Source organism: Anomalospiza imberbis, chromosome 6 (assembly GCF_031753505.1).
Source record: "Anomalospiza imberbis isolate Cuckoo-Finch-1a 21T00152 chromosome 6, ASM3175350v1, whole genome shotgun sequence".
NCBI classification, from domain to species: Eukaryota; Metazoa; Chordata; class Aves; order Passeriformes; family Viduidae; genus Anomalospiza; species Anomalospiza imberbis.
The window spans coordinates 31,263,133-31,277,388 of record NC_089686.1 but is presented as its reverse complement, the minus strand read 5'-3'; the positions used below and the strand labels follow the sequence as shown (position 1 = coordinate 31,277,388).

The 14,256-nt window shown below is 38.5% G+C and overlaps 1 protein-coding gene across 5 annotated transcripts; it reads right to left on the bottom strand.

Annotated features, from left to right (window-relative positions):
* Positions 1-1,598: 1,598 nt before the first annotated feature.
* Positions 1,599-14,013, bottom strand: ARHGAP11A (Rho GTPase activating protein 11A). Of its 5 annotated transcripts, none has more exons than XM_068193053.1 (12): positions 13,865-14,013; positions 11,410-11,480; positions 10,990-11,086; positions 10,213-10,463; positions 9,569-9,744; positions 9,318-9,464; positions 8,231-8,305; positions 7,418-7,585; positions 6,054-6,189; positions 5,627-5,735; positions 4,689-4,836; positions 1,599-4,265 (listed from the first exon to the last, which is right to left on the bottom strand). In XM_068193053.1, exons 1-12 carry the CDS (start codon positions 13,991-13,993, stop codon positions 2,677-2,679), a joined length of 3,096 nt encoding a protein of 1,031 aa, XP_068049154.1. In that variant the 5' UTR covers positions 13,994-14,013; the 3' UTR covers positions 1,599-2,676. The 5 variants fall into 5 exon arrangements, with proteins under 5 accessions (XP_068049154.1, XP_068049155.1, XP_068049156.1 ...); XM_068193054.1 differs by having other exon boundaries at positions 9,569-9,729; XM_068193055.1 differs by having other exon boundaries at positions 13,922-14,008.
* Between the last annotated feature and the right edge of the window lie 243 nt (positions 14,014-14,256).

The following is a 14,256-nucleotide window of genomic DNA, read 5'->3' as shown; positions in this document are numbered from 1 at the left end:
AAACCTCCCTTTTTAACTTAACAGTCCAAAAATGAAACTGAAGGGTTTTGATGCATTAAGAGTGACAGAAATAAGGTATTACATATTCCTGGGAGAGTATCCATCTTCCTGCTGTGATTTCTGTCTCTAGAATACATCAGTGGTTTACTTACAGGATGATAGTGTTACCTAACTGCAGGTTTACAGGGTAGCAACACAGCATCCATCTCCAAGGACTTGCAGGTAAATGGCTCCAGATTAAGAAAATGTAGACACATCATCCAGAGCTGAGGTTACCAAGAAGATAGCTACAAAAGTATCTTGCTAAATGAAGTCTCTCATCTAACACAGCACTTGGAAAACGCTGGTTTCTAAAGGTTATTTTATGTATCACACCTTCACTGTTACTGAGGGGAATGCATCACATCCCAGTTTAGCATAGCTATCCACAGAAAAACTGAGATTATATCCCATAAACCACAACAGTCCCATGAACTACACTTGCACATGTAGATTTTTTTTTTTTTGGCTGGTCTCTGGTACATGATGCAAGGTGTAACTTGCAGGATTTAGCTGTAGGGACTTCCACTTGGCATCTAGCATTTCTTTCTGAAAAACATAATCAACTTTATATAAAGGGCTGTATGTCCAAACTGTTCTACAAAACAGAACCTAAACTTTAAGAATTTTTTTTTTTCTGCTACAGGTTTCTTTGTCAGGGCCCTACCAAATTCCCCCTAAGAAGCCAAATTTAGATGTTTCAAGACTAGCTTGCATGGATGGTCAAAAGTAGCTTACTGCTCCACATAGGATAGACACATTGTTAATATGTACCAAATATTTTGAATGTTAAAGCAGCTTTGACAATCACATGTCTTAGTCTTCTAAACAAAAATCAGTGTGACACCTCACTATTACAGGAGTCAGACCTCATTTTCTTCGTGAATCTGCCTTTATCTCCTTCTGTCCTATTTCCAGCTCCTACCTCCTTGCATCAGCCATGACAGCTGGAAGGTGTTTTGCTGATCCTTACCTCATGAGATGATTCAAAACATGGTGCCCTGGTGCCTGCTCAGCCTATTGAGGGATCTCAATAGCTAAAGGCAGAGGGTAAGAGCATGTTGCTCTTCCTCTTCTTCTTTGGATGGTGGTGAAAGGCCTTATTCACTCCTTTACTTCATGAAACTGAACCATCCCATTCTTAACCACCCCAGCAAGCAATCTGGTTAAGATCTTCACATGGCTGGCTGCCTGGTATAAGATTTTACAGCAACATAGCAAGAGTGAGGCAGGAGGTTTCCACAGATGGAGGAGCTGAACCAATTCAACTTGCAAGTTGGTGGATACATAGGGAAGGAGACAGGGAAGAGAAAAGAACTATTCTTTTCACTAACATATCCTTTTTAAAAGTTCAGAAGACTACTGCTGATAAACTATGTTGCATCGTGCCTTTGGCTAGTCGTGAGAATTACCAATACATAGCTAAGATAAACAAAAAGCACAGCCAGAACAGATTCACTTCTGGCTTCAGTATTTTCAGACTTGCTAATTTTGGTGTCTACAGCCTGCATATAACAGCATAATCTAACTTTCCAAGTCATTATAGAAGAACAAGCTCAGAAGAGGGAAAAAACAATGGTTTTATTAAAACCAAAAGTATCCAGTGCTTCAGCTCTAACGTTTTGCCAATAAGCAATTCACACATATAAAAAGCTAATGAACGGTTTCAAGTGTTTACTCAAATAATTTTACAACTGATTAAAGACAAACAGTTTTCATTCCAAAAGATGTAAACATTTGCTTGTGCAAATCAACCTTTAACACACTATGGCTTCTTACATTCGTCTCTTGCAACACTTTCAGCATCTCAAAACAGCTTCTGCACCACTTAGTTAACATAATTCTACAGCTCTAAAAATAAGTTAAAACTCCCCTCTCATATTAAGATAAAACATTTTATTACTCATAAGTGAAAATACTTGGTACCTACTGCAGAACACAACACCGGATGAAGTTTTAAGACCTCTCAATTCTTGAATAAACTGCACATTTATTTTCCACGTGTTCTAATAATTCTCCTCGTGTGTGCACACATGGATTATATTTTGACATTTACCTACTAAACAAGTAAAATACGCTCCCAATTTACTCCAACAAAAATTAAAAACATTGTCTCGAAAGAAATAGAGATCATATGAGGTTCAACTTAGTAGTATCAAGGGGTGCTACAATACACTTAAAACTAAAAAAGTAAATAAATTTAACTACTAATACTCAGCATCAAAACACTTCCTTTCATGTCTGTTAAATTTGTTTTAAATAGTTGAGAAATTGTTTTTGAACTTGATACTTAATCTAAATACTGCCAGAACAGTTGTGGGAGATGCAGCATGTTTTTAGACACTGAGATAATCAAAACCTGAGATCTAACACAAACATTTGTGTTAGATTATTTATAGATTAACAGATTATTTTTGTTTTATAAGTCAAATTAATTTAGTTGAACTGACTAGCATTTACAGAAGTTTCAGTAAATGAAGAAAACCTCAACATGAAACAAATTGCTATCTGTACATCTTCATTTAAAACAAATGAAATATTACAAATTAAAATAACTAGAAAAAAAACCATACAAATTTAGATTTTTCCAAAGATTAACCAAGTTACAAAGAACCCATTTAGCCATCACATTTGATCTTATAAGTCTACTGGCTTGGCAGCTGGTAGCAGTTTTACTTCAGATATTGGATTCTTTGGAGAGCCTCTATAACGAACTCTTTCTTTTCCTGAAGCACTTCTTGCAATCATAGATTTTTCTGAGGAAGCACCTGGAACACTTACATTTGCATTAACTTTCAAACTGGATTTAACCATTTCATGATTGGTTAGATCTTCTAGAACAGACTTTGATGGATGAACAGTTGCTTTTTGTTCATGGATTCCAACAGTTCTGACAAAACCATCAGGCTTGTCTGATGGATTTAATGGCCTGTACCATGATTTGGATGCTAATTCTAGCTGCTTATGAGCTACAGAAACTTGGTCACGTGTGCTTTCGCTCCTGCGTGGCAAAAGCAGGGAATTCTTTGAGGGCTTTTCTGTGCAGGGGAATAGGGCAGAATCATAGCTCAAAGATTTAACAAGTGGTGAACCAACACCACTTGATTTAACCGTCTGAGAGCTTACAGATTGTCTGTTAGCCTCCAAAAGGGAATTCATTCTTCTTACAGACTGTCTAACTGGAGTACGTTGAAACTTCAGAGGTGGTTTCATTTTGCTTGCAGAATTTGGATCATTTAATGAAAGCTGGTTGAACCACTGTATGTGGTCAGAAACCTTCCCATGGTCAGAAACAGTCAATGTTTTAGTTAAAACTTTATCCGAATTTTCAGCTTTCAAGTATTGGTTGCTCATTTCGTTTTGTGATTTAGGCAACTGTGAAGTAGGCAGCTGTCCTGCTAAAGAAGGTTTAGCAGTACCCTCTTCCAAATTACAGCACTTTACCATACAGCTTTCAGCTGCTTCTGAGTGTATTAATTCTATTTCCTCTTTTCTTCCAGAGAAATCTGATTTGTGTAAGTCATCTTTTGTTGAACTGTTCTCAACAGTAAACTTATCTTCCTTGGTTAGTACCTGAGGCATAGGAAGTTCTTTTACTTTTTTTATATCTGGTTTTGGGACCTGAAGCTCAATCTCAATAGAAGTTTTGTAGTTTTTTTTGTCCAAAAAGTCAATTTCTGCTTTTTTTGATTGCTGTTTATCAGCAGCAGAAGATGGATTAAATTGGTGCAACAGCTCTCTGGATTTTACATTTGCTAGATTTTCAGAAACTTCTTCCACTAACAATTCTTTCGCTGAACTGAGCCCTGAGGGAAGTGGAGTTTCATTTAATATTTCACTTGCTACAACTGAGAAGGATGATTTTTTATCACCTATCAAATTGTGAAGAATACTCCCAGATGCAGAGAAAGCTTCCTTAACTTTCAGTAATGTTTCTGTAGTTGAATTACTTTCATCTTCACACAGCACAAGTTCCAAGTTGTTGTCTTGTTTGCTTACAGTTGCAGATTTGAATTCATCTGGAATAACTGGTGGCTTTCCAAATACCAAAACAGATTCTGAAGAGCTGACTCCCATTTCACAGTGTCCAGGCAGAATTTGCTCATTCTTGCTGACCACCTGAGAATCCATAACAGTAGGACTATTCCATGACATTCGGTGAACTATATTATTGTGACATTTTGGAGTCAGCAAGTTTTCTTCTGACTTGCTTACATTCCTTGAACCTTAAAATAAATACCACAGTGTTTAGGAATAATTTATTGTGATTTTAATAACTATAGACAAAATTCTTACTAAAAAATAATTATCAAAGCAGCACTGAATTTAAAGATGCCATTATGCCCTTCAATTTCAGAAATGTAAAAAAAGGTTATAGTATTAAGTGAAATTGTGTATCTCCTCTCATTTAACTAAGAGAGCTACTAAAATACACTAGAAACACAACAAGTTTGTTCTAAACCAATTCTTTTTCCCCACCAAGCCATTAACATACAAGTGATTTTTGACTTACATGTATGATTTTTGACTTGCAAAAGTATGCTGGAAGCATACTTTTAATCCAATTGCTTTTATACTTTTATCCATAAAGTTGCTTTTGCAAAGTAAAAAAAGTTTTCCCCATCTAGTATATTTAGTTAGGCAATCACCTTTCTTAGGGAATTTTTCATTGACATATGGGCTGAAGAGCACATCTCTTCTTGCACATTCAGTTCTGCTTTCCAAACCTTGCTGACTTGCAAGACGCCTTCCAATATTTTCTGATCTATTGCCAGCTGCACATCCTGATACAATATTCTTGAACAAACAGAAAGTGTTAATTGCTTTTATATAAACTTGTAATTTGGAATCTCATTTACAGAGGAAGCTTCAGCAAACTGCTACACAAATCAGCCACAGCAGCCCTTTCTAGGCCATACTTCCTCTTGCCTTCTCTGCAGACCTAGGTGGCGAACAGCTTCCCTGCAGTCAGGCAGACTTAATCACACTGTGAACAGAGTGACTCTGTGCACAGGCTCTGCCAGGTCAGACACTCAGGAACTGTGAGACCCACTGATCACAAGCATGGTGGGTTGATCCCAACAAGCAGGCAAGTTCCCATCCAGCCACATGCTCCCTTTCCCCACTCCCCAACAGGATGAGGGAGAGAATTGGAAAGATGAAAAGGAAAAGGGACACACCAACACCACAGACAAAAAAATCCAAACCCACACAGGATGCACAGGTCATCACTTACAACAGTCAGGCCAGTTCTCAGCAAGCCTCTGAGCAGTGGCTACTTGCCATAAATTATCCCCATCCCAGTTTTACTGGTGAGCTTAACATTACATGGCATGGAATTGCTTCTTGGTCAATTCAAGTCAGCTACTCCCTCCCTCAGCATCTTGTCCTATGCCAGCCAAACACAGTACAAGCTGATCTGTTACTGCTATGCACATAAGCCTCAAGCTTCTTGTACTTGACAGCAAGCAGGTTCAATTAACACTGGGATCCCTCCATTACAAAATACATCCTTCCTGCTCCTGAAAAGCAATGCCCCAAACTCTGGATTAAAATCTACACTCTAACGAGAGGACTGGGTACTTACCATTTCTCTGTTGCTTTTCCCCAAACCAAATTTCAAGCGTAAAGATCTACGAACCATTTCTTTTCTGCTTATCTTTGGAGAGAAACAACCTGTCTTTCCTGATTCAGCTCTGGAAGGACACAAGGGAGGAAGGGACATAAAATCTTTAGGAGGACAACGAAAACATCCTGACATTTATTTACAGTTATTTCATCCAGTTTTACTTATTTTTTTATCTTCTTGCCAACCTTTCTTTAATAGGCACAGAAAGCTATACCAGATCCTATTTTGTTTTGAGCTTAATTTTGCAACATCAGAAGATCTGGTGGTTTTAAGATTACTATGAAAATTTACCAAAACCAATAATTTTAGAGACAGATTGAGGTCATTATTCAAGGGGTCTAGACAGATCTCTCCAATTTATCTTCAGGCTTTGAGAGTTAATTACCTGTATAGTTTTTTGTTTGCAAGTCTTTTACTTCTTCTGTTCCCCGTACTGGACACATTATTTTCACCCACGGTTGAAGGAGATAGTGAGGTTTGTGACGACTCAAGGCACACACAAGGACTTGCTTCAAACTGAACTACAGGGACGAAATTGTATTGATATGAACTTAAAACAGTCACATTTTTTCAGATAAAGACTTACAAGTTAAAGCAATAAAGAACAGGTTTTTAAACACCATAATTTTTTTGCTTATTTTGTACAGTGCTGGCTTGAAATTACTTTGATTTCCACCTTAAAATTAAACAAAGCTGTTGCTTGTAGCATCCATAAAAGCAGCTGGACTGCAATTAATTACATGCTACAGATATCACTACCTCAAATAAGTTTCCACACTATTATAATCAGATCAGTTCCTCAAATTTAAGAGCTCAAGAAGAAAAATTAGACATAGTCTCATTATTATTTGCAGTGTGCTTTTTTTACATACCTAGCCAGAACAGCTGAAACAACAATGAAGAAAATAGTTGCTTTTTTTTTACTACTGGACATTTTATGAAACACATGCATCACTGCTATCTTTAAAAATGTCATTACTTTTGTTTGCTTATCCATAGAAACTAGAATTTCATGGAGAACATTAAATGATTTAATAAGAAAAGCACTAAGTTTCATAACACTCATTTGAAGGAAAAAAAAATCTAGCAAAACAGCCAGTCTAGAAATATCCTTCCACTCTAACTTCAGTTGGCAGCACATTAAAGAATGAAATAAAAATAAAACAGGATTCTCAGAATAGCCTGATGTTTGGAAGCCCTCTAGTAGAATAAAATGGTACAAAAGCATTGTCAAACAAAAGTAAAATTTTCTCTAGTTTTGAGATGCAACATCTAGATGAAAAACAAGAGGTGATAGGACACAAGAAAGCAGCTTTATAAAAGCAACAATTACATTTCTCATAGAGCTAGGATCAGCTACTTAAGCATTTAGGACATAGAAGGCTACAACTTTCAAAAGCTTGGAAGCATAGGCAGTCTTCATGGATTTGTGCACCAAGAAAGCAACAGGAGTATAACCTGAGTGATCACAGAGAGAAAAAAGGTAAAAGGACATCAGGATTGCAAGAATGAGATATTAATAGAACAAAAAAAAAAAAAAAAACAAGAGAATGTCTTTTGCTCAAACCATGTCACATGAGTCACCAATGAACATAAACATACACTATTTACCAAGATGGGGATGTAGTGCAAGGAACACTTCAGCAATAAGCATCAATGACAGACTAACAAGAACAAACGGCTCCACTCTTAAATTAAGAGCCACCAACAATCACTTCAAGCAGCAAAGAAAAAGTGATGGCACTGTACCTGATGCTGGTGTTGAGCTGCTGTTAAATATGCTACTTGGTAAAAACTCAAAAGCAAAATTATGCTTAAAAGAGCGTCTCTTCTTGCTGGACAAGCCCTGAGAGCAATCAGCTGGAAGTTTCCGCTTGGTACTTGGAGTAAGAACCACTGGAGTCACTGATGAAAGGACTGAAATTAAGAAAATCAAATTTGCAGTTAATAGCTTAAAAGTCAGAGAGGTTGTTTTGGGGCTTTTTTTTTAACTCTGAAAAATACTTGTTGCAAAAGCTTAGCCAAAGTGCATGCATTTTGAACAGGCAAAGCAATCAGTATAGCTGAGGGTTTGATTTTTTTATTTTGTTGGGTTTTTTGCAAGTTTAGAGTACCAGAACAGAAAATCCAAACCCACAGATCAATAAAACAATATAGGTATTAGGAGGAAGTAAATGTATAGTCATCTGCCAAAAGTTTTAGAGACAGTAAGTGTGAAAGAATTTTAGTCCTTGCAGATTCATTCCAAGGATAATAAAATGCTGCACTACTGCACTGAAGCCTTAGTGGTTCATTAGCTAAAAAGCACAAGTTTGGTTGGGTAATCCCCACAGAGCTAAACCACACAGCCCACTACTGCAGTAATTGCAGCTGCTCCAAGAATTACAGTAAATGCAGTATCCTCAATAAATATGTATCTATATTCCATTTCAAACAATTTAAATTTAATCACTTACCGTCAACTAAATTCTAATTCTTTCATTAAAAAAAACCTTGAATATAGTTAACAAATCCAGAAGATACTGCATGGGCTTTACTCAGTACAAATACACCAGTACCTACCGCTTCTGTCTTGTTGAGGTGTAGTGGAGGGTGTTCTGTTAGATTTAAATTTATTCAATGCTCCACTAACAATATCTGAAACGCAAGACACACCGAGCAATCAAATTTAAATGTGAAGCCTGTCTTGCTCTATTTTCAACTCACATTTAACTCGTACTTTTTTTCAGTGAAAAGAAGGCAAATCAGCATAAAGGTTGTTTTATGTACAGAATATCATAACCCAGATCTTCCCACCAACATAGTTTTTATTGCTTTCACAATAGCTGAAAAAAATCTATTTTCCTTAAAATAAAAATTATTTTAAAAAACCAAACAAAAAACCCAACAGAGCAGAGACGTACAATACACAAAAAACCATGCCATGGCACAACATACAGTCATATAGCTTTAATTTCAACTACTGTCAGGTTACATGAGCAAACAAATACCTATGTTTTTACAGCCATACCGTAAAAGATTCCTTTGCAGTGGATTTAAATGAAGTCAAGCATACATGTTCCATAGTATTTCCTCTAAGAGAGTGCAGAACTCAGAACATACCATTTGATTGTCCATATCTGGCAAAAAAACCCAACTAAACCCTGTTGAAAACTGAAAAATCCTCCTGCAAAGTCCCAGATCCATGTTACCAGAGCACACAGTATCCAATAATACCCAATTCAGATTTACACTTCAAAACACAAATGAGCTACGATGATTCAAAACACACTTGCCATTTGCATCCCTGGTTTCTCATTACCTGACGTCTCAAAGTATATATTAAAGTACCATTTCAGAATTAGCAACAACCAACAAACCAACCCTTTAGCCTTTTGCAACAGGATCTGAAGCAGACTCAACAAAAAGCCAGAATATTAATTTGGCTACACAAATCCAAAATAGCTTATTTAGTAGACAACAGACTAGAAAACTCTGGGTAAATATACAATAATGTGATTACTGAAGTCTTATATACATTTTTCAAATTCAAACCCAACCAGTTTTGAAGACATTTGTTCTGTGTGTGGAAGAAGCAAGTGCTTAGGGTCAGACTACCTGAAGTCTCAATTCTGTTTTTGGCTTTGAAAGTTTCACAAAACATACCTACCCCCAACACTTCGGTGCCTCCTCCTCTTACATTCACTGGGAGATTCATTTTCACTGTCCTCCTGGCCCCACAGTGAGGGAGTAGATTGAAAGACATCAACACCCAACATTGAAGGAATCTTTTCCATGATAAATTCTGGTACTTGTCCTGGAATAGTTAAATATTTTTTTTAATGATTCTTAAAAGTTGAAAAGAAAAGCTGTACACAGGTTGGTGCACTGAGACACGTTGATAAGCGTTCATCATCTTACCGATTTCTGCCGCATGGTCAATGAGTGTTTCCACAACAGCAGCTTGCAGGCGAATTTTTTTTTCTGTACTAGTGGACATCTTTTCATTTTCATTTGAGTGCAAGAGGTTGGGAGCAAAAATCACTGCCAGATTACTGCTATCCATTCTGTTTTCATTGGATCTTAACAAGAAAAGGCTTTTTTAATTCAAAGTATCAGAATATAAACAGCGGAGAAAGAAAAGACCAAATAAGACAAATACAGTTAAAAAATAAAAATGGACGCATTCACTGGAGTGCTTATATAACACGATTGATGTATAGACTTATGCATTCCAAGCCAGATAATTGCAGTATAATTTCAGTAACTATGTTACTGAAATCAAGAAGTTATAGATCGCCCTCAATTTTCAGGAATGCAAGGTATCAAAATTATGGTAATTCTGCTGAACAAAGTTTGAATAAAGTCAAGTGTCCAGTTGATTAAGTTTTCATCAAGAAAACCTTGGATTTATGAAATAAAAGACTATGACTGAATTAAGTGACTATCTGCAGCTATGAAAGTTTAAAATGGCAAAGCACTCACAGAAAGTTACAGCACTTGCCTGGACAGAGAAACAGTTAAGGGAATTCAGAGCTGTTTACAAACACGCCCTTTACACTGACCTTAATGACACAGTTCTCAGAAAGTTGAAAAAGTATCTCAAAGCTGCAATTGTTCTGTCAGCCATCAAACAGGACAGCAGCACGGTTGCAGTTTTCTTCTCATTTCCAAGCTGCTGAGCTCTGAATAGGCCTTCCTGCAGGTGAGGTGGAAGGATGGGTTCTGGCAGCTCTCTAAAGAACTGTTTGAGAAGCCCTGCAACATCACATGGCAGTGCAGCTGAGAGGCAGTTTTCACCTTGATCCAGTTTGCTCTGAAATTTTTCATAAGAAACACAATTTAAAGTCTTCAACATAATGTCAGATTTCAAATTTAGGCAGCAGTGCTGTAGCCCATGTCACAACAGTCATACCTTCCCCATTGTTAGTTTCAGCCTTGCCATGTTTTATTCAACTACATTATATACAATGAGACACAGACCGGGTTGTCAGACCACGTGTATTAATTTAGAGTTTTCCCATCTTCCCTCCACCAGGAGAACACTGCCAAACAAATATCCTCATAGCATCCAGTGTGCACAACTGCTAATGAGTTTGTTCAGTCCCAAACTATTCTCATCACCTGGAAAGTAAAATATTTAAAAGAAAAAGAAAAAAAAAAAAAAAGGGGGAAGCCTGTCAGCTTCTGGATTAGCTCTCCTATCATTTCTAGAGCAGGCAATGTTATCAAACTACCTCCACTATTAAAACTTGAATATTACTGAAAAGAGTCCAAAAATTAAAACATGCCCAAGTGAAAATGCAGCTTATTAAGAAAAAAAGAGCAGCTTTAGAGAATACCTTTAAGGCTTTTAAGCGAACAAGAGATCCAGACTTTCTGAAGAGTCCCTCAGTATGAACGTGTTCTACCAAATATTCACATGTATCAACGAGAAAGCTGAGAAAAGAACAGTGACAGTTCTGATGCTCAGAATAAAGCTTGCGTTTTTTCCACAAAAAATATTTCATCATTTCTTGTAAAACTTAGTATATAGAATAATTTCCCCCAATGACAAGAGTATAAAGAAATACAACTGAACAAGAGCTCTGAATTCCCTGTCCAACTTATGCATCCCTCCTTTTCCACCTGTAACTATTCTTATAACCCCCAGAAGCTCTAGCAGGCATGAAACAAATATTACATTCCTTCTACTGACAAGGGTTCAATACCATAAAGAGAGCAAAGTAAGCACAAAATCTAAAAATGCGTTGTTAATTTACCTTGGAATATAACCATATTCTGGCACAAGTGACTGTGGCAACAAATGAAAAGATATTCCGAAGATTTTACCCTGAAATACAAAATTCAAATCATGTAACTTGAAAGCTGATATAATTATCAACTACGTATTACAAAAAAGCACACATTCCACAAGTAGACATAAGAGCAGTTAAGACAAAAAACAGTCTTTCAGATAAGATAGATAAGAGGTATTGTCTGGAAAAGCATTGTCATCTCCAGAGATCCAAAACTGATTCTAGTTGCAGGTAACACCCTAGATGATTGTGAAAGAGTAGAAAGCTTTTCTGCAGTGTGTTTTACACTTCTTATTTTACAAGAAGTTAGTTTTCTTATAAGACTCACCAATAAGTAAAGAACATGAACCAGATTGTTGGGAATCTCACGTTAGTTTTTCAAATTGACTATATCTTATTTTTCTTAAAAATCAACACAAGACAACTTAAATAACTTTTTTTTAAAATAAAATTTTCTTTATCTCAGACACTCAAAATTGCTCTTTTGGGAAGGATTAAACTCAACAGAACAATCTAGACAACTGTTCTGAACCTCATATTTAACACTTGCTATTAAATAACTGATCTCTACTGCCTTACAGGAAGACATTAGAGTATGTTGCATGATAGAAAATAAGTAAATGTCATCAGTCATTACTACTGATGTCCATCCACAGCATCAACAATTTCTACATCCTACAACTTCTACTTTATTTTTTAATATTCATGTTTACAGAACATGCAAGCCAGTCCATCTCCCAGCCAGAAGAGGACTGGGATTACACCCAACTTGTTCTTAGAGCTGAATGCAAACTTAGTCATTCATAGCTGAAACTCAACTGCTGTCCCTGTTAGGAAAACAGTTAATCAGTAACTAACTCATTGCACCCAATCTAATCTGTCCTACAGAAAACAAACAGAGTCAGGAAAGAGAAGAAACACACCTGTCATTGTGTTTCAGGGTGCTACTAAAGCTACAAAAAGAAAATGAACTCCAGGTGAGAACATTTTTTTCTGTATGTACAAGATTGCATACTAGAAAATGCCAGTAGTTCAGAATTCAATATTTAGAATTCCTAACCAATATGCTCACTTCACTAGGTTTTGTTTGAAGTATCAGAAGTTGTGATTTAATTTCTTCTTAATAAATAATAAAGCTAATAAAATTATGTCTGCTCCCTCAGAACAGAAATAAGACATGCCTTGGCAAAACAAATGTTTTCTGGTAGCTCTTCCTACCTTGCTCAGTAGTTAAGTACACATTTTCTTCCTTGCATACAATTTAAGCACTACAGACAGCAAAGTCATCTTTTATCAAGATATACATATATTGTTCACAGTTCTTATTATCTTCCCTTCAAATGCAAAAGGAAAGAAAAGTCTAAAACCATATATTTGACACTGACAAGGGGAAGAAAACTAATTCTAACTTTACCCTTGCTTTCTCCTTTTCCAAACAACCCAGCTCAAGCATGTCTTCCCAACTTCTTTAGTTTGTATTGACCAAGGATTACTGCAGCATTGTGTGATGTATTCTCAGTCCTACAGAAAGCTCAGTCTGAGGATGTTCAGCTCTGTGCCAAACCAGTTGCACAGAGATCTTGTTTAGGACTTGACCATGGTCCATAGTTTATAAATTAAAGAGTCTACCAGAAGATCAATAGTCTCTAAATGATCTCAGTGCTGGCATCCATTGTAATATGTCAGTTTTAAATAGCAGTCCTGAGACAGAAAACACTTTTTTCCTTCATCAAATTAAAAACAGATATTTAAGGCAATGGGAGAGATTTCATTGCTGGACCACTGGCAAATTAAGGCAAGAGCTGTCTGTGCCAAAATACTTAGTCATGCCTTATACTAAGAAACCATGCAAATAAAGCCCTTCAAAAAAACCAAAAATCTAAGAAATCGAGTAAAAGACACACAGCTTTTAGAAACAACACCATAGCTATATGGGCATACTTCTACCAAGAAGTAATACAATTAATAAGATTTGAATTCTGTGGTGAGTGACATCAATCACAGTAAAGCATAAAATGCTCTTGCACGCAACAGAGGCGACCGTGCGTGTTTCAGTGGCCAGCAAGCCCACGGACAAAAGAGGAACACAGCTCCTCCGCCATCTGGCCCGCCCGGCAACACGCGAGTGCCAAGCTGCCGGGGGCGGGGGCAGCCAGCGCCACGGAGCCATTGCCCTCCTGAATCACAACACGGCCGCGTAATGGTTCCCGGGAGCAGCTGCAGGACGAAGGAAAGCGGGAAAAAGCTCTTTTCCCCATTACAGGGGGTGATGCCCTGTTAGGGGCTGGCCGCATTACGGGAACGGCGCTGCTGCCGGAACCAGCGCTGCGGGTGACAGGACCAGCCGCTGGACCCGTGCGAGCTTTGGCTCTGCCCGGCCCGGGAAGCGGAGCCCTCTGAGCTCCCCCGCCCCGCTCACCTCCGTCGGTGCAGCTCCCGGTGTCTTGGCCGCCGCCAGGCAGCTCCCGCTCTTCACCTTGATCCCGTACGAAGCCCGGAGCTCCTCCAGCACGGCCATCCGCACCAGCCTCCGCCTCTGCTCCGCCATCCCTGCGCCCCCCACGCTCTCTCTCGCCCGGCCCAGCCGCCCCTCAGACCCCGCCGGGCGCCATCGCGGCCCCGCTCACCGCCCGGCTCAAACCCAGCGCGCGGCCCCGCCCGCGCCGCTGATTGGGCCGCTCGCCGTTCGAAATCAGGCCCCGGCCGCCAACGGCCACGCAGGGCTGCCCGCCGCGCCTGCCTCCGTGCGCCGCCTCTGAGCCGACCCAGCCAAGGCCCCCGCGCGCCGCTCGCCGGCGATCGCGCGGGCTG

What these genes read in the sequence shown, in the direction of transcription:
- ARHGAP11A (XM_068193053.1), bottom strand. Translation starts at nt 13,993, where the DNA reads ATGGCGGAGCAGAGGCGGAGGCTGGTGCGGATGGCCGTGCTGGAGGAG. An exon ending in CAGCTCAACACCAGCATCAG is followed by an intron (nt 6,190 to 7,417) that starts GTACAGTGCCAT and finishes TCGTCCCTGTAG; the next exon opens with TTCAGTTTGAAGCAAGTCCT. An exon ending in GCAAACAAAAAACTATACAG is followed by an intron (nt 5,736 to 6,053) that starts GTAATTAACTCT and finishes GTGTCCTTCCAG; the next exon opens with AGCTGAATCAGGAAAGACAG.